This window comes from Sarcophilus harrisii, chromosome 2 (genome assembly GCF_902635505.1).
Source record: "Sarcophilus harrisii chromosome 2, mSarHar1.11, whole genome shotgun sequence".
In the NCBI taxonomy this organism is placed as follows: domain Eukaryota; kingdom Metazoa; phylum Chordata; class Mammalia; order Dasyuromorphia; family Dasyuridae; genus Sarcophilus; species Sarcophilus harrisii.
This window is the reverse complement of record NC_045427.1, coordinates 248,702,794-248,723,509: the sequence shown is the minus strand read 5'-3', so window position 1 is coordinate 248,723,509 and position 20,716 is coordinate 248,702,794. Positions and strand designations below refer to the sequence as shown.

General features: G+C 38.1%; 1 protein-coding gene across 2 annotated transcripts in view; it reads left to right on the top strand.

Moving 5' to 3' along the window:
* Positions 1–12,942, top strand: part of UAP1L1 (UDP-N-acetylglucosamine pyrophosphorylase 1 like 1) — a 31,730-nt gene extending 18,788 nt beyond the window's left edge. For both annotated transcript variants that reach the window (XM_031951952.1, XM_023494381.2), the window contains 8 exons: positions 290–494; positions 849–1,024; positions 1,788–1,960; positions 2,571–2,764; positions 3,837–3,977; positions 4,766–4,951; positions 8,963–9,029; positions 11,061–12,942. In XM_031951952.1, the coding sequence (XP_031807812.1) occupies positions 290–494; positions 849–1,024; positions 1,788–1,960; positions 2,571–2,764; positions 3,837–3,977; positions 4,766–4,951; positions 8,963–9,029; positions 11,061–11,147 (1,229 nt within the window). In that variant the 3' untranslated portion in view covers positions 11,148–12,942. The remainder of the gene's footprint in view (positions 1–289; positions 495–848; positions 1,025–1,787; positions 1,961–2,570; positions 2,765–3,836; positions 3,978–4,765; positions 4,952–8,962; positions 9,030–11,060) is intronic.
* The last annotated feature ends 7,774 nt before the right edge of the window (positions 12,943–20,716 follow it).

Here is a 20,716-nt window from a genome sequence, read left to right as displayed (position 1 = left end):
AATGGGACTTCTGGATATCACTAATCAGAATCATTTAGTCAGTCCCTGTCCTCACTTGGCAATGGGGAAAGTCATCTAAAAAGAATTTTTTTTGATTCCAAATCCTCTCATTCCAGCCCCTTTCCTGCCCTTCGGGAAGGGAAGTATTATGATACAATTACATCTATGAAGTTATAAGAATGATGATCTAAGGCAGACATGTCCTGCCTTGGACAGATGGACATGCATGTGGCCCTGATTAGAAAGGACAATTAATGGATCATGGTTCCTGATTTTTCTCTCCCCACAGGTTTCCACCAGATTGCTCAGAACAAGGTAGCTGTCCTCCTACTTGCTGGGGGGCAAGGCACTCGGCTAGGAGTGTCCTACCCCAAAGGCATGTACCGAGTGGGCTTACCTAGTGGGAAGACACTGTATGAGCTCCAGGCTGAGCGCATCCGCCGGGTGGAGCAGCTGGCTGGCCACAGACACAACACAAGCTGCATTGTTCCCTGGTGGGTTTCACTGTTTTTTGCCACCTAGGGTTTTTTTCCCCTTCCTTCCTCTTCCCCTTTCTCTCCCCTCCCTCCTGGAATACCTCTTCTAGGAGATGACTTATCTCTGAGGCTGAAGTTTCCTTACTCTAAATTGATTGGGAATTTTTTATTTTTTGCCTCTATTATATTGTGATCAATATCAATATACTTTTGTTGAGATTCACTGCTTATCCCTACCCCCAATGTAACCATTGATCCTATACCTGGTCCCTGTTTTTGGCTTCAGGTGAATAGTTCTTTCTTCTTCCATTTTTCCTAGTGTCCCTAATATGGCCTGTTTATTCTACTCAACCTCCCCCTATTTTTCTCTAGGTACATCATGACCAGTGAGTTCACTCTGAAGCCAACAGTTGAGTTTTTTAAAGAAAACGACTTCTTCCAACTGGATCCAGCCAATGTGATCATGTTTGAGCAAAGGATGTTACCAGCTGTGAGCTTCAATGGCCAGGCCATCTTGGAGAGGAAGGACAAGATTGCAATGGCCCCAGGTATGCTTCCTGAACCTGCCTTCTGGGTGTTTCATCATCCAAAGAAGATTGGAGGAAGGAGATGGGACAGAGGTTTAAGTCAGGAATTATGAGACCTGTATTCTGGTTTATTTGTTCATTCATTGTACTTTTTAGAAAGTATTGTGTATTGATATCACTGTGATTATGCAAGGGAAAAAGCAAAGTTTAGATAAGAGACAGTCCTTGTTCTTATCCTGTTGGAGTTTATGGTCTAGTATAATCTAGTAAGTATAGTCTAGTGAGAGTGAATTAGACATATTAAACAATAGATTGATCTGAGAGGCAAAAAAAAAAAAGTTATGTAAGATTCCATTCCACTAATAATTTTTATTAGTCATTGAATGACTAATGAACATTGTCATGAACAAGTCATTAAATGCCTCTGGTCCTTGGTTTCATTATCTGTGCAATGAAGTAGTCACATCCTCCAAAAGTTAGGATGAGGAAAGCAGTGAGACACTGTTATCATTTGCGCTTGCAGCCAGTCCCAGGAGTACTGCTGATAGTTGGTCTGTGGGTTCTAGCTCAGGAGAGCTTTTGAAGTTAGAATTGGGCCGCAATGATGTGAGCTTGATGCTTTTGCTTCTTGATGGGAGGCTAACTCAAGGTAACATTTCTTTGGGGCCCTAGGCTTACCTTAGGGTCATTAATGCTCACTCCTTTTGCTCTTAGCTTGAGTTAAGGCTGTCAGACACCTCTCTTACTATGTGACTTCTCCCTTCTCTTCCTCTTTTGTATTCAGATGGCAATGGTGGTCTGTACCGAGCCCTGGTGGACAATAAGATTTTGGAAGACATGGAACGTCGTGGGATAGAGTATGTCCATGTATACTGTGTGGACAATATCCTTGTTAAAATGGCTGACCCTGTCTTCATTGGCTTCTGTGTGCTGAAGGGTGCAGACTGTGGAGCAAAGGTCAGCAAGTTCTCTTTCCCCTGATTATATACTCCCCCATGTTATATATGGATCTTTAACCTGGACCCTAGTTCTGGTTCCTGGGCTATTATAGAATCATCATAGGTTTAGACTGGAAGAAACCTAAGATCATCTATTCCAAATCTCTCAGTTCAACCCAGAGAAATGAGTATGAACTTGTCTAAGATAAAGCTTCTTAAACTGTGGGATAGATTCATGTAATTGAATGTGGGGATTATGAAAATATAATTTATTATCAGTAAATATTTTATTTTTATATCTATGTACTCAGGATTACATAGAAATTTCTCAGATGAAAAGGAGTCACGAGTGGAAAAAGTTAAGAAGCCCTGGTCTAGGATTTTAATCCAGATCCTCTGTCTGTTAAGTCCTCCATTGTAATTCAGTTTCTTTCACCTGATAGTTTAATTTTCCTACCCTCAAAATATCCTACCATTTGGGAGGGAAATGTCTCCAGGATCTGACTGTTCCAAAGCATTAGTCTGTGGGTGCTACAGGAATACAGAGAAGGGAATCCCATCTTCCACTGATCTCTAGGAAAAATTGGCTTCCTAAAGCCCGTCCTTTTTTCCTTATAATTTGTCTGTAGGTAGTGGAGAAGGCCTACCCCACAGAGCCTGTGGGTGTGGTATGCAAGGTAGATGGCATTTATCAAGTGGTAGAATACAGCGAGGTAGAAGTGGAGACAGTGCAGCGTCAGGATGAGAGCGGGAATCTGGTCTTCAATGCAGGCAACATCTGCAACCACTTCTTCACTCGGAGCTTCCTTCAGATCGTTACTCGGTGAGCTTTCCTACCTCAACCTACTGGTCAATGACGTGGGCCTCTAGGACTCTCGGTGTGTATAGTATCTTTGTCAAAATGGCTGACTGATTTTATTGAATTTTGTGGACTGCAGGTATGGAATCCATAAGCCATCAATAAAAAGTGTCAATAATGTGTTAGGCACTATGCTAAGCAAAAGCCAAAAGATAGTTTCTGTTTTTAAAGTCCATGTTCAAAGAATTTATCAGGATAAATTGAAAGTATTCACTAGAGCGATAGTATTAGAATTAAGGAGTATTGGAGAAGGCAGGCAAGGAAGATGGAATTTTAACTGAAACATGAAGGAAGCCAGGAGGCAAGGATGAGGAAGAGAGCTTTACAAGCATGAGAAACAGCCAGAGAAAATGCCTGGACACTAATGGTGGAGTATCTTGTTCAAGGAACTGCAAGGAGACTAATGTTAGTCACTAGATTGCAGCTATAAGAAGCCTGGGAAGATAAGGGACTGGGATGAGGAATGGGCATGTTTTTAAAAAAATAATAATAGCTTTTAATTTTTTTCCCCAAAATACATGCAAAGATAGTTTTCAGAATTCACCTTTGCAAAACTTTGTGTTCCAAATTTTTCTCCTCTCTCCACTCTAGACAGCAAGTAAACCAATATAAGTTAAACATGTGCAATTCTTCTAAACATATTTCCACATTTATCATAAGAAAAATCAGATCAAAAGGGGAAAAAATGAGAAAGAAAAAAAGAGAAAACATGCTCTAAATCACTATTGATTAGAGAAATGCAAATTGAAACAACTCTGAAATACCATCTCACACCTCTCAGATTGGTTAAACTGACAGAAAAAGATAATGACAAATGTTGAAGATGTGGGAAAACACTAATTTATTGGTTGGTGGAGTTGTGAAATTATCCAATCATTCTGGAGAGAAATCTGGAACGATGTCCAAAGGGCTATCAAACTGCGTATATATGCCCTTTGATCCAGGAGTGCCACTATTGGGTCTGTATCTCAAGGAAATCATAAAGGAGGGAAAAGGACCCACAGATGGTTTATGTCTTTCTCCTTTGCCCCTACAGGGAATTTGAACCTTTGCTGAAGTCACATGTTGCCATTAAGAAAATTCCTTTTGTGGATGAGGATGGAAATCTGGTCAAGCCTCTCAAACCGAATGGTATAAAGATGGAGAAGTTCGTGTTTGATGTGTTCCAATTCTCAAAGTTAGTGGCAGAAATGAATCCTTCCCTTCTCAGCCCCCACCTCCCAACTGCCTCTCCCTCGGTTGGGTCCAAGTTTCCATGATATAGTATATCCCAGAGTACTAGGAAATTTGTGATCGTGTGTGTGTGTTGGAGGAGGGAGGAAGGGGAACAGATTTCAGGTCTGCCACTCAACTCCTCTACGATCACAGGCAGTACCTTCTCTGGACCTTGGTTTCCTTTATTTCTGAGATGAGCAAATTGGACTAGATGAGCTCTGAGCTTCCTCTCGGCTCTAGGGAGAGCGTCCCTGTTCCCACCTAGCGGGTTCGAGGCTGAGATCAGGCAAGTTCATCACTCCCAATCTCTTCATTAAGGAATAAATGTAGAAATGCTTCACTATTCTCTGAAGGCACTAAGGGACAGAGGGCACTGGAATGTTAAAAGTGGTAGGAGATTATGATAAACAGGTAGCTTCAGACCCTAAAAGTGGGTAGGTATTTTTAGGGAGAGCATGATGTGAGAGCCAGCGACACTGCCCTTCAAGAGTCATAAAGAGAAGATGCAGGTGTTTCAAGTGGCCTCTTCTCACCACTGAGTTTACACACCTGATGAGAATATTTTCTTGTTTTGGGAGAGATATATTTAGAATTCTATACCTCTGTACCACCACAGTCCCATTGTAGTAGGGTTGAGCCAACTTGAAGTAAGTCTAACTGCAGTAACCTTTCATCCCCTCTCTCTTTCCACCTTGCCTCTCTTCCATCTAGTACCCCCATGACATTTGATGCATTCTTTTTTGCTTCTAGAAACTTTGTTGCATTTGAAGTCCTGAGAGAAGAGGAATTCTCTCCCCTAAAAAACTCGGACTCGGCCAACAAAGACAATCCCACCACTGCCCGGCAGGCCCTTCTAGCTCAGCACTACCGCTGGGCTGTGCGGGCTGGTGCCCACTTTGTGGATGAAAATGGAGTCAGGATCCCAGAGCAACCCAGGTGAGCATCTGATGAGCACAGCCCTCCCTCCACAAGCTGGTGCTTCCTTTTGCCAACTTCCTCAGCTCAGGGAGTCCCACTCCTAGAAAGCGAGTAAAGAGTGAAGGGGACAAAGGGAAAGAATGCACATAGTACTCTAGTTTCTCCTGCTTTTTTCTCTGCTGGATTATCATCCTCAACCTCCTAACCATGAGGGTTCCCTAAGATTTTTCTGTGTACCCCACTCTTGTCTTTTCTCTATAAACATTTTGTTGATCTCATTTAATTATTGATCTCAATTTATGGAGAATTAATGATGAACCCTATGCAAATCATTTCCAACTCACCGTGCCCGTTCTTTTTTTTTTTTTTTTTGAATTGTATTTTTTATTGTTACATTTTAAATTCCAATTTGCAGAGAGTGGGGGGGTTGGTATGGTTGTGTGCGTGTGTCAAATATTAGGCTCTGGATAAGTCACTTAACTCTGTTTGCCTCAGTTCCTCATTTATAAAATGAATTGGAAAAGAAAGTGGTGAGCCATTCCAGTATCTTTGCTAAGAAAACTCCAAAAGGGGTTGCAAAGACTATGCAAAGAGTCTGGACGAGATTAAAACAATTGAACAACAACAACAATTTTTCCAGAAGGTAGATACATCTTCCTTTATAGGTCCTTCAGAGTTAATCTGAATATTTATAATACTCCGAATAACTCATTCACAATTATTTTTTTGAATAACATTGCTATTACACTACAGATATTCTGTTATTCTGCTCATTTTACTCTTCATTTTTTCATGTAAGTCTTTCTATGGAAATCAACCTGCTCATCAATTCTTATAGAATGAAGAAACCTAACTTTCCCCTCCAACTTCAGATTTGTTAGACGTCTCAAACCTGGATATCCCATCCACATCTCAAAGGCAGCATGTCCACAGTGAAAGTTATTATCCCCATCCATACCCCCTACTCCTTTTAAGAATTCCCTTGTCCAAACTTCTTCTTCAGTTTGAATTATCCAGGTTCATAAGCTTGGCAACATTTTACCCTCTTCCTTCTCTTAAAGCATGTCTTCCTCAATCAGTGGCTTAATTCTGTTAACTCTATTATTGCTCCCATACCTGTCCTCTGAGAAGAGGATATTCATAGAGCCCCTACCCTATCAGCTCTTACCTGGTATGATTAGTCTTCTTACTCTCCCTCTTCAGTCTTTCCTCTATCTAGCTACCAGATAATCTTCCCCTCTTCAAAATCATTTCCACAGATACTTCTCATCTCCAAAATAAAATAGAACTCCACAGCCTGGCATTTAAGACTCACTTTTCTGGCCTTATTTTACATTTCTTTCACATACTCATGTTCCAGCCAACCTTGACTGGATACTGATAGAAAAACTCCTGGTGGGCAGAATAGGGACTGTTTTGTTTTTATCTCTATATTCTAAGGATCTAACATAGTTTTTTGGGCATGCAGGGTTTAATAAATATTTGTTGAATTGAATTGAATGCAATTGAAGAATTTGCTTCACTTCTCCCATTGAGTTGAAAGATTCCTAACAGCTGGCAGAATGGGAAATCTAAGCAGAGGGGTTGGCACCTGAGTCAAACCTGAATCAATATAAAGATTTAGCAAAGAGAGTTCAGGATGAAGCATGTTTTAGGCATAAGGAATTGCATAAGCTTTGAGAGGTAGAAAATAACATTTTGAGTTCACAAAGATGGAATGTTAGGTAGAATATGACATTTAAATAAACTGTTCTAATAATATCTCAGGAGGAAAATAAGATTTTCATATGGGGACAGAATCAGGGAATGATTTATGAAGAAAATGACATCTGAACTGAACCTTGAAGGACAGAGAGGAATTTAAAGCAGGACTTCTTAACTTGGGATCCATGGATAAATTTCAGGAAGTCCATGAACTTGGATGGGAAAAAAATTATTTATATTTCAATATAATTAATTTTCTTTGCAGCCTTATTTTGTTTGTTCATTTGAAAGCATTTTTCTAAGAAGAAATCCTTAGCCTTCCCCATACTGCCAAGGGAGTCTGATACACACAGAAAAAATTGATTACAGCCCTTAATTAATTAATTTATTTATTTTATTTAATAGCCTTTTATTTACAGGATATATGCATGGGTAACTTTACAGCATTAACAATTGCCAAACCTCTTGTTCCAATTTTTCACCTCTTACCCCCCCCCTCCCCTAGATGGCAGGATGACCAGTAGATGTTAAATACATTAAAATATAAATTAGATACACAATAAGTATACATGACCAAAATGTTATTTTGCTGTACAAAAAGAATCAGACTCTGAAATATTGTACAATTAGCTTGTGAAGGAAATCAAAAAATGCATGTGTGCATAAATATAGGGATTGGGAATTCAATGTAATGGTTTTTAGTCATCTCCCAGAGTTCTTTTTCTGGGCATAGCTGGTTCAGTTCATTACTGCTCCATTGGAAGTGATTTGGTTGATCTCGTTTACAGCCCTTAATTTAAAGAAAAACCAAGAGGGGGTATTTTTTGAGTTATGGAAGATGGCCAGTTATGCTTGAAGAAGGGAGACAGTAAAACAAGTTTTGGAAGCAACTAGTATTACAATTTGCCTGAATCATAAAAGGAAATGGTATGAAATTAGATTAAAAGAGTAGGTAAGAATCAGGTCATTGAAAGCCTTAAATACCAGATCAGGAGGAAGTTGTAACTTATTCTGGAGGTCATAGGGATCAGCTGAATAGTCTGTTGAGCCAGAGGTATGATGTGATCAGACTTTAGCTTTAGGAAATTATGTTGGTAGCCCTGTGAAGGATAATGACCTGCAAAAGGGAAAAACTAAAGAGTGGGAAACCTAGGCAGCAGTTGTCCTGATGTCCTTCCCCCTTTCTAATCAGCTCTTTTTCCAATGTAGCTCCCTGTTTCCTAGTCAGCTGTCATCCCAATAGTCCTCTCTCATCCTAAACAACTGCTTTCCCACTATTTCTCCTCTTCTTATCCTAAATAACTCTTTTTGCTGGTATGATATAGTATGTTCCCCTCCTTCCCCTTGCCAGTGTAGAAAATTGTTGCTGGAGAGGGCTGGATCCCATCACCTCACAATTATCTACTGTCTTTTGACAAATGTCTACATTAACCACCCTTGATGGTTTCTGGGGACCTAGAAAGAGAAAAACCTTTGCTCTTAGTTCTCAGATTGCTTTAGCACCGATTCGTGGAGGTGGGAGAATTGGACTAGATGTACAGGATCTGAACAGTGCCATTGGTATTTATGGAAGAGAGGTTAGATTTGATTTATTTGGCTGAACTGGAAGAAGTGATTGGAAGGTTCAGAAAAGTAGATTTAGGCTCTAAGTAAGGAAATCCTTCTTAATAAGTCATGCTGAAGGGAAATGAGCTAGCTATCTTGGGAAGTGATGGGTTCCAGGTCAGTGGAAGTGTTTAAATAGAAGCTACCTAATCACTTATCAGGGGGTCAGAAAGAGAGGCATTCTGGCTCAGTTATGGACCTATAGGAGTCTTTCTAAGGATAGTTATGAAAATATCTCCCTGTCACATGTGACCAGCTTTTGGACTGTCTAATGAGTCTGTGAGATCTGTTCAGAATAGCAGCAAGAGACAAGCCCTTAGAAGCCCTCATTCATATATTAATAAATTCTGAAACACGAACTGAGTGATGATATTCCAAAGATGGCTTGGATCATTTTGTTTTACTGAACAGGAAGGGAAAGGAAATTAGATGTCTTTTTCCACTCCTTATTGACACAAACTGCTAAAATATGAATGGCCCCAAAACCAGGTATTGGAAGCCTTTATAATATGAATATTTTACAGCCCAAAGCCAAGAACTGTTTTGATTGTGGAAGGAGAGTTTGAGTTCATGATATTGAAAAAGAAAAATTGCTGTAGATCATGCCAGTCTATGTAATCTGAACCCTAGAGAAGGCTGGGACTCAGATCCAGGAGTGGTAGTCCTAATAAGGAAGAACTGTATACTAAGCAGGTGCTAATATATATTTTTATTTTACAGTATTCTGGGAACCAAAAACCCTCCAGTGCTCTGTGAGATTTCTCCATTGGTGTCTTATTTTGGGGAGGTAAGAGCCTTTTTCTCAGTTTCAGGGCCTTGCAGAGTTCAGGTTTAAGACCCTGGAAACTAGGGTGAAGGTTGCAGGTGTTAAAAACAAATGCTGATTTTAATTGACTGTGGGCAGAATGCATTCTCATGCATCTGTTTACCCCTGTGAAACACTACCACGAGTTCCTAAAGATATTCTCAGGACATGATAGGAAGGATTTAGTGCTGACAAAGAAAGAGTTGGTCTGAACAGGGCATAGGCTGGTTCTAGAATCTGAATAAACCTGTGTCAGGTTCTAGACTTATTTTTTTTGTGTTGCTGTCAAATGGTGAAAGGACCTTTAATATTCTCTGCTGTATGAAATGTGACCTCCCTTTCACTTCCCTTAAACAAGATTTTTTTTGCCCAGTTTCCTGAACCACATGGTATCTTGGTTTCCCTAAGAGATAATCTTGAGTTTGGTTTCTGACCTTTGTCCTAGACACACATAACCTTGTAGGGCTTGGAAGGATATCAAAAAAGGATGTTGTTAGAAGACTTTGTAAACTTTAGCTTTTGTTCATTTAAATGTATGCCATTGATATCTTCCTGGGTTCTAGTCTCCTAGTCTGTCAATAATTATTTCATTTCAATAAAGTATCTTCCTCTCCTTGAACCTCAGTTTCTTCATTTGTAAAATGAGAAAGCTGGGTTAGGCGATTCCCCAAAGTCCCTTCCACCTGTGACAGTGTATGGGGACTTGACTTAAAAGTTTTCTGTTTTCACAGAAAGCTCTTTCTTTCCCGTAAGGTGTCATGTTTTAAGCCTAACCAGGTCACCTGGGGAAGAAATGGCTTGCTTATTCTATGAAGTGGTAGTAAGGAAAGAAAACAATAGGATCCAATCTGAAGTCAATCTATATCAAAAAATTCACTGCCCAAATCCAAGCAGCTTCTGATTATTTCCTGCTGTTTTCTTTGGACTATATGAGATGGTTTTGACATTATCCTATGAAGTATTCCTGAGATTAGCCAATCACACGAGTGTATACATCATTAGAGGGGGGAAAAAGACATTTTTTAAGCCATTTTTTAAAATTAAAGTTTATTTTCAAAACATATGCATGGATAATTTTTCAACATTAACCCTTTTTTTTATGTTGAATGTGTATTAACATTTTTTCCATTATTTTATTAAGTCTATAAAAAAAAACCTGAACCCTGATTTTTTCCATTTGCTGATTTCTGAGGGATATATGCTTACAATGAAATTTTTTATTATTATTATAGCTTTTTATTACAAATTATATGCATGGGTAATTTTACAGCATTGACCATTGCCAAACTTTTTGTCCAATTTTTCCCCTCCTCCCCCCACCCCTTCCCCCATATGGCAGGTTGACCAATACATGTTAAATATGTTCAAGTATAAATTAAATACAATATATATATACATGTCCAAACAGTTATTTTGCTGTACAAAAAGAATTGGACTCTGAAATATTGTACAATTAACCTGTGAAGGAAATCAAAAATGCAGGCGGACAAAAATAGAGGGATTGGAAATTCTATGTAGTGGTCCATAGTTATCTCGCAGAGTTCTTTTGCTGGGTGTAGCTGGTTCAGTTCATTACTGCTCTGTTGGAACTGATTTGGTTCATCTCATTGCTGGAGATGGCCACGTCCATCAGAATTGATCATCATATAATATTGTTTCAACATTAACCCTTGCAAAACTTTGTGTTCCAAATTTTCACCCCCTCTCCTAGATAGCAAGTAAATACATGTTAAATATGTTTTTAAAAATATGTGTTAAATCTACTGGTCATCCTGCCATCTGGGGGAGGGGGGTGGGGGGGTAAGAGGTGAAAAATTGGAACAAGAGGTTTGGCAATTATTAATGCTGTAAAGTTACCCATGCATATAACCTGTAAATAAAAGGCTATTAAATAAATAAAAAAAATATATGTAAGTCCAATATAAGTATAAATAGTTATATAATTATCATGCTGTACCAAAAAAAAAAAAAAAAAAAAAAAAAACAGTTCAAAAACTGCCATTGTTCTTGCAGGGTCTGGAAGTATACCTGAAGGATGAGGAAGTTCACTCACCTTTTATACTTGATGAAAACAAGGCAAAACTTCTGGAAAAGGCTTGATTCATTTTAAGACCAAATCAAATCTGTCTTTGGGTCCATCAACATGAAGTTGGTTTTTGATTTGAATAAGATATGAATATTTCTGGAAGCAGTGCTGCTCAGCCTTGGGTACTAGACTTTAGTAAGGAATATATTTATGATGAAATATAAATGCTAAAATTTATTTTGCCAAGTGTAGTTGGCTTTTTATTATCTAGGGCTGATCATTTGAATCCTGTGCCACTGCTTCTCTTTTTGAAATGTGAAATAACTTCTATAAAGCAAAAAAATCATATATGTATATATTCCTTTCTCATTTCTGCCTCTTTTTCTCCCCAAGGCTAAAATCTTGCTCTACTGATCAGTTCTGTTGACATTTTTTATATTTCTGAATTTTTGATAAATTCCTTCAGGCATTCAATGGAGCACATCCAGGCTGCTAAGAAAGAGTTGGATCCTAAAGGCAAAATGATAATGTGTTGATGTTATGACTTACTGTTATTAGTCATCCTATCTTTCACAAGCTCAGAGACTGCCCCCTGTCCTTATACTGGATTGCAGATTAATTTCATGAAGATCACAATTTGGGTGCATTTGCCCCTGGTTCGTGATACCTTGTGGGCCAGCAGGCCTTCCACTTCCTGCTAATCTAAAAACCTGGGTCAAATGGAAAGACAGCTGCTATTCCCTTGGCTTTGGTTCTCAGCCTAGAAGGAAATTGTCTGAAGAACCGAGGAAGAAATCCAGCATCTAGTCAGGGGCCCCCAGCAGCTCGGCAATGGCCAGGTTTCATAAGACCTTCTTAGAAGTCGAGAAATACCTTCAGCTGTGAAACCACGAACAAGGGGGATCTTTCTGTTTTTCTGTCTCAGTGAGCAGCCCTGAGCTGCGTTGGGTCTGGCCTTGTGATCCTGGGCAAATTGCTTAGTATGCCCACATTCTGCCTTCTTTCTCTCTAAGTAGTGGATGGTGCTATTTACTACCTCTTGAGGCTATTGTGAGGAATAAAAAAGAGAATAAACCTTCTACAAACAGCACTATTTAATTACCCTTTTCCATTTTTTTCCTTGCAAAACCTTCCCCTGGTGTTTTGTTCAGTGGTTGATTCCTGCCTGGTGCCTTAGGCTCATGCAGACAGGAGCTAATTACTCTTTCCCTTTTCTAATCAATTTACCCAGTGGAAGGAAATTGCCATGAATGGAACAAGTCTGGACTCTAAATCCTGGTGGTTCCAAAAGAGATGGGTGAAGGTTCAGGCTAGGACTAGGGAGGCAGACGTTATTGGGAAAGATTAAAGCCTGTGGGAAACGCTTTAGGAATTTTCAAAATTTCCCTCTTCTCATAAGCCTAAGCAAGCTGGCCTTTGCAGGTAATGAAGCCCCCAAGGAAGCTGGCTACTCTGTAGTTCTAGTAGAGAGCTTTCTCTTTAGAACTCTAAGTCTGAGGTAGAAGGCCAACTGGAGTCTGTTAGCCTGGAGCACCCACAAGCCGTGTTGATACAGGAACATACTCTGGAGCACAGCCACTGTTGGAGCACTCTGGAAAAGGTTATTATTTTTTAAAAAATAAGCTTTAATGATAACAAACCTCCAACTCCCAATCCAAATAACTGCATGTATCTTTTTCTATATAAATGTATAAATTCAGTCAATTTCCTGTTATCAGTTATGAATCTTTTTAAGAAATGTTTTATTCATATGTTTTTTTTTTTTATCACAGCCAGCTATGAATCTAAAAAAAAGCAGATTGCCTTATCTTTTGTTTTAACTCTGACGATGCCAGACTTTGATAAATAAAGATTTTATTTCTACCAGCATCCTGTCTGTGGCTTTTGGACTTGAGCATAGTGAGTGGTGCTGGAGAACCTGTGGTTCTCTTTGATTTAGGTGTGCCTTCTTTGTTTTTGTTGCTTTATTCTGCCGGGTAAGCTGTTCCTTCCAGGATCCAGGGCTGTGTGTCAAATCAAAGACAGCAGGACAAAGAGAGCCAAACATACCGCATGTGGCATTAATTGGGCTCAGCATGGACTTTACCAAACTGCAATCATCAATCACGTAGCTGGAAAGAACCTTTCCAGTATCTGTCCATTACCTCGGCCTCACGTCAGAACTGCACTCAAACCTCTTAATTCATCTCTCTTAATACCTATTCAATACCACTTCACATCTGTCTCTCATTCCAGCTTGCTTCTGAATCACGGTTTCCCACAGCAACCAATTCCAGTTACCTACCTAACCACAGTATTTTAGAGTGGCTTTCACAGAGAACAGTGGTATAATAGGATGACTCAGAAAATAGCAGAGACAAATTAATCTGCTTGCTGGAGGAAAAGGTCAAAGGCCTACAAAAATCCTGTCTAGATGAGAAAGTAGGTCAAAAAAAAAAGAGAAAAGAGCTTTTATGATTGAAATTAACCTAAACCAGTGTGGGAAGATGTAATCACAAAAGACAAAAGCGGAAAGATAACAGGTAAAATGGTGGAATTATAAAGGTGGAACAAGTCTGGGATAGTTCCTAGAAAAGGACTTTGGGGAAGCTGTGTTACAATGAGGACAGCTCCATATTGAGAATCAAAACACTTTTGAATCTGGGCTCTGGTTCTTAATTAGCTGTATGAACATAGTAAGTCAACTATTCTTTTTCAAGTATTTAATCTGTAAAATGGGTTCAATGATACCTGCCCTGAATATTCTAGAGAGTTTTCTGGAGGTTCAAATGAGATAAATTTGCATAAAATATTTTGGAAACAGTGATGTGCTGAATAAATGGCATTTTACTACTTTTATTATTATCACTAAGAGGGCAATAAGGTAGTAGAATGAATAGAGGTCCTAGTTTTGGAGTAAGATCTGAGTTCAGACTGGGTCTCGGACTCTTCTTGGTGATGTGATGCTGGGCCAGTCATTTAATTCTGTCTGCTTCAGTTCGTCATCTGAAAAATGAGCTGGAGAAGGAAATGCTATTTTAATATCTTTGACAAGAAAGCCCCAAATGGTGTCATGGACAGGCACACATAACTGAAATGACTCATCAATAATAACTACAAGAGGACAAATTATAAGTGAGATCCCAATGATGTCCTGGGAGAGAAGTGCTTAAAAAAGATAATAGTTAATTAGAACTAGGGAGTGTGCTGTGTTGAGGTATGGAAGGAGACTCCAAAAGTTTGGGATTCCAGAAAGGTGACTCAAAAGAATTTGCAGGCTTGAACCTATATCCAAGTCAAGGGGCAAAGTTTATTGTAATTGTAATGCCATTACAAGATTATCAGTCAACAATAAACTGAGGAGTGGTCTCCAGAATCAGCCAGATTGTTAGAACAATAATATTCCTAGGTTGAGGGGAAGTGGGGGGCAAAGCCAGAGGACTTTGGAATCAGCTTGCCAGAACAGAAGCCCCCCAAGGTCAAGGGTCCCCAAAATCACCACTATATTTCCCAAAAAGCTATACCATATCACCTGAATCCTAGAAGATGATGGGTGTAGGATGATGGTTCTGGGGACATATAGTCCTATGTGATTCCTAGCTAATGGTTTATTTATTATGTTTTAATGTACTATGAAAATACTTGAAATCATCACATTCTCTGATCCCAAACTTAGCAAATGGGTTTTTTTTAATTGTAATTTGGTTTCACAGGTACGTTTTCTTTCTGCAGAGAAAAAGGAGCCATTTGAGCAACTACAGTGTTTATTGTAGGAGTATCTCCAGATTGGACCTGGTTCAATAGTAAGGGCCCTGTCAAATGATCACTCTCTTTGGCTCTTTAGGTGATCAGTCCAGTTTAGCCTGTGTCTAGGTTTTCACAGAAGTAGGCAAAAACAACCTCCAGATCCCATACAAGTCTTCAAGATAACTAGGTAACAGGTACAAGAAGGTCTTTACTAACACACCAACAAAAAAAAAAAATAATAATAAACCAAAAATTCAGAGGATTTCTGAATTTTTGTTTATGGATCCATGAAACAAAAAATACACTTCTCCCTGTTTTGTGGGTACCTCTTTCACAAGGTCTTAAAGTTGATTGACTCCTAACAGTGGCTAGTTGTTTGGATTTTCCTTGTAAATAAACTTGATATCGATAAATAGGAAACTTCCAGACCCATACCATTCAAATAACATGATAATGATACAGGTAAGGAACAGATCCCTTGTTTCACCCCATCATGCCTTTTGTAGAACTGCTCCCCTCAGTCCAATGGGCCAGAAAATTCATATCGTTTCAATAGAAGGCCAGATCCTTGAACTCTCACATTTAGGGTTGCTCCTAAGGTATCCCCAAGGCTGTTCTCTTGCTAAAAGACTAATTTCTGAATGTTATTTGGTTAGAAGGCTGGATTTGGGGACTCTTGAGTTGAGGCCTGTGCTAAAGAGGCAACTTTTTTTTTTTTTTAATTTAATAGCCTTTTATTTACAGGTTATATATATATGGGTAACTTTACAGCATTAACAATTGCCAAACCTCTTGTTCCAATTTTTCACCTCTTACCCCCACCCCCTCCCCCAGATGGCAGGATGACCAGTAGATGTTAAATATATTAAAATATAAATTAGATACACAATAAGTATTCATGACCAAACCATTATTTTGCTGTACAAAAAGAATCAAACTCTGAAATATTGTACAATTAGCTTGTGAAGGAAATCAAAAATGCATGTGTGCATAAGTATAGGGATTGGGAATTCAATGTAATGGTTTTTAGTCATCTCCCAGAGTTTAAAGAGGCAACTTTCACAAACTTTGCATCTATGAATATGGTTCCTTTGTCCACAGCATATATGGTTGAGAGATTTTACACCGTCTCTTTAAGGATGGGACCAGGAATTTGACCTTAGTTCCATACAGTGTGGGTGAACACTTGACTGCCTCTGCCATTTTCCTCTAAGAACTCTTGATATTTCCCTACACCCTTAAATGTTATCCTCTGGTAGTAGTTCTGGTAGTAAAGGCTGGGGAGAACGACTGTTATGTTCTATGGTTCAGGAATTCTCTTAGATCATAATAGGTTTGGCTTGAGCACTTGCAGTTTGCCATGGACTTCTGTCCCACAATAGCTCTGGAATGGAAGTAGGAGGGGAGGAATCTCACTCTACTCACAATCCTCCAGAAGAAAGGCAAAAGGGAAAAATGGCTATTGGCTCCTTTTTATAGACTATCACAAAAAATGGTTTCTCCTAAATAGTCTGTCCCACAATACTGAATACCATTCTGTGGGCCAATTTTAATCACTGAAACATTATCCAAAAGGTGCCCAAGGGCCACAGTATCTTTATAGGAGATGATAATCATGTCCTAAACAAAGGTTTACCTCTCTGTAAGCTTATGAAGTTGCTTAAAGAAGTTCCTTGATCAATCCCCAATATTAATCAGCCAGAGGCACTTAATTAGTTCAAAGGCACTTAATGAAATGGCACACACAAAAAAATAGCAAACTTTTCTGCTTAAATTCGAGGCATATTTTCCCACAAATACACATAGCATAAATGCAAAGCATGACTAATTGAATCTGTGAATCCAGGGAATAAAGATGGCAGAAATAGATACATAGGGAACCTATGGCCAGAATACAAAATATGGAGGGGCAACTCATCTCAGATGTTGTAGGGCTAGAAATGTGTTCAATCATCTTATTCTCATTAGCCTGCTCTCCATGGTGATTATCACATCCTAGTGCTGCTCCTTTCCTCTTGTGCTTGTTTGTCTCTCTTTTCTCTATCTCTCCCCTTAAAGAAATTTTAGTGCTATTTTGAGTTTTATGTCATTTTAAATTCTAAATATAACCCTCTTCCATAGCCAGAGATCTATTCTTTGTAGCAAAGAATAAGGAAAAAAAAACTAATCCAACATATCCATCTGGTCTGACAGTATACACAGTATTTCATATCCATAGAATCCCTACCCCATATCTTTTTTTTTATTTTGACAATTGCACTATTTATTAAATTACAAATTTTGTAACAAAAATATATATACATCCTATACCTTAAAGAGGGAGATGCATTTCCTCATCTCTTCTCTAATACCATCCTTGATTATAATTATTTATAATTATGCATCATTCAGTTTTGATTTTTTGCTTCTTCCAACTATATTGTTGTCATTAAGTACAATTCCCCCCCTCTTTTTACTGTGCTTATTTCCCTCTTCATTAATTTATATAACCCTTTCTTGATTCTCTAAATTAATCTTTGTCATTCCTCACAGTACAGTAATTATTCCATTACATTCATGAACCACAATTTGTTTAACTATTCTTAAATCACTGGGGAATGTACCTACTTCATTTCTAATTCTTTGTAATAAGAAATGCCACTGTGAAGACTTTTTATCTTTGATACCTTTCTGTCTTTCTTGGGGTAAATAACTTAAGAGTGGGATCTGTGAATCAAAGGATATGGACATTTTAGTCACTTTTAAAAGCATAATTACTAATCATTTTCCAGAATGATTAAGCTAATTCACAAATCTCCCCAAAGTCTGTTAGTGTAACTTATCTTTCAGCAGCCCTTCCGATATTATTTCTATCTTTTGTCATTTTTTCCATTGCTTTGCGTGTGAAACTTCAGAGTTATTATTTTGAATTGCATTTTTCTTAATTACTAATGATTTGGAGAAATCTTTCATATGGTTGTTAATAATTTATGATTCTATTTTTAACATTGTTCATATCCTTTAGGGGAATCTGTCCTTACTGCTGCCATCTGCTGTTCCTTAGTTGAAATGCTATTTCACTTTAAGAGGAATAGGTTATGCCATTTCTCTTTTAGCTTAGAGTCCAGAGTCTAAGATTTAGGGGTTATTTATTTATTTTTGTATTTGAATTTGTATTTTTTGATAAATGCTTTTTATTTTAAAAATACATGCAAAGACAGTTTTCAACATTCACCCTTGCAATATCTTGCAATTTTTTTTCCTTTACCCCAACCTCTCCCTTAGACAGCAAGTAATGCAATATAGGTTAAACATGTGCAATTCTTCTAAACTTATTTCCACATTTATCATGCTGCATGAGAAAAATCAGATCAAAATGGGAAACAATGAGAAAAAAAAAGCAAACAAACAACAGCAAAAAAAAAAAAAAAAAAAGAAGTGAAAATATTATGTTGTGATCTACATTCAGTCCCTATAGTCCTCTTTCTGGATGCAGATGGCTTTTTCCATCACAAATCTATTGGAATGGGTCTTAATCATAGGGGTTTTTAAAAATGAGAAATGTAGATACTTCACACACCCTGGTATCAGATTTGGGGAAAAAATCTTCAGTAGCTTCTTACACCATAAAGAGAGAAATCATTCCCCAGAGTCATGTGCCACTTTTCTCTTAATAGAGAATTAGTCTGTTAATTCTTAGAGTCTTAAATTTCAAGGGCTAAACTTTCTTAGAATCAGAGACTTCAGATATCTAATCTGCTTTTGAACTTTTTCTTTCCATAACCAATGCTATTTCTTCTCTTCTCATTCCTTTCATAATTCTGTAGTATGGTTTTTCTTTTTTTTATTTATTTTTTATTTAATAGCCTTTTATTTACAGGATATATGCATGGGTAACTTTACAGCATTAACAATTGCCAAACCTCTTGTTCCAATTTTTCACCTCTTACCCCCCCACCCCCCCCCCTAGATGGCAGGATGACCAGTAGATGTTAAATATATTAAAATATAAATTAGATACACAATAAGTATACATGACCAAAACGTTATTTTGCTGTACAAAAAGAATCAGACTCTGAAATATTGTACAATTAGCTTGTGAAGGAAATCAAAAATGCAGGTGTGCATAAATATAGGGATTGGGAATTCAATGTAATGGTTTTTAGTCATCTCCCAGAGTTCTTTCTCTGGGCGTAGCTGGTTCAGTTCATTACTGCTCCATTGGAAATGATTTGGTTGATCTCATTGCTGAGGATGGCCAGGTCCATCAGAACTGGTCATCATATAGTATTGTTGTTGAAGTATATAATGATCTCCTGGTCCTGCTCATTTCACTCAGCATCAGTTCGTGTAAGTCTCTCCAGGCCTTTCTGAAATCATCCTGTTGGTCATTTCTTACAGAACAGTAATATTCCATAATATTCATATACCACAATTTATTCAGCCATTCTCCAACTGATGGACATCCATTCAGTTTTCCAGTTTTTAGCCACTACAAAAAGGGCTGCCACAAACATTCGTGCACATACAGGTCCCTTTCCCTTCTTTATAATCTCTTTGGGGTATAAGCCCAGTAGTAACACTGCTGGATCAAAGAGTATGCACAGTTTGATAACTTTTTGAGCATAGTTCCAAATGTAGTATGGTTTTTCAAGTTATCATTCAACTGAAACTTCTTTCCAAAGTTACTAACCATCTCTTAATTGACTAATTTAATGGTCTCCTTTCCTTTTTTCTTTCCCTGAGGCAATTTCATTAGAATGTGAGCTCTTGATTGCAAGCATTATCTTTGTACTTCAATGCTCAGACACATAGTAGGTACTTCCTAAATTCTTGTTGAGTAACTTGTTGACTTTTCTTGTTGCTAGTAGGATTCATGTCAATGTTCTAAGCCTTTGGCTGACTTAAGGTTAGAAAATACTGATGATTTTTGTTTCATCCATGATTGCCAACTTGCACTTTTTCAATAATTTCTGGGCCTATCATCCCACAAAACATAAAGCCATTTAAGCCTGAAGTGCCTCAGTTTTTCTGTTTCCCACAATTCTTTGAGTCCATTGTGGGAAGAGAAGGGGGAAAGTGCAAACAAAAACAAAGACCAGATGAAGCCTCTCAAAAGCATTGTCATTTTTTTTGTTCCAAATTTTTACCTTTATTATGTTTATCTATTCTTGTGATTCTTTGTGATCCCTTTTGGGGTTTTCTAGGCAAAGATACTAGAATCGTTCGAGTTTGCCATTTCCTTCTTCAACTCATTTTACGAACTAGGGACCTAAGGCAAGCAGGGTTACAAGACTTGCCCAGGGTTACATAACTAATAAGTGTCTGAGGGCAGACACGATCAGGAAGATGAGTCTCACTCTGGGCGTGATACTTTATGCACTACACTACCTACTTGCCCAGATCATGTTTATGTTCATGGCTCCTAATTTTTAAGCTTTCTGATTTGCCAATCCTTAAAATTGGTGATCTTGTTTAAATTGTATGTAGATACAAATCATACTCTTGTGAGTTCTTCTGTTTAAGTTTCAATCAGTTTGATTAAACTGTTTGGAAGAAATTTGTGTTTGGATTCTTCATCAGAAGTGCCAGTGGGCTCGGCACCATCCCAACCCAATAACTTTGGAGTTTAGAATCTAACAAGGAAGACCATCAGATAGGGTAGACCAAACCACTGCCTAAATAAAATGTGAGAAACTGGATAAAACTAATCTCAGTGAGGACTGTGGGAACTGAATGTGGATCACAAAATAACATTCTCACTCTTTCTGTTTTCTTACTCATTTACTTTCTTTTTTTGATCTGATTTCTCTTGTGCAGCAAGAGAATTGTATAAATATGTTTATACATATTGGATTTAACATATATTTTAACATGTTTAACATATATTGAATTGCTTGCCATCTAGGGAAGGGGGTGGGGAGGAGGAGAAAATCTG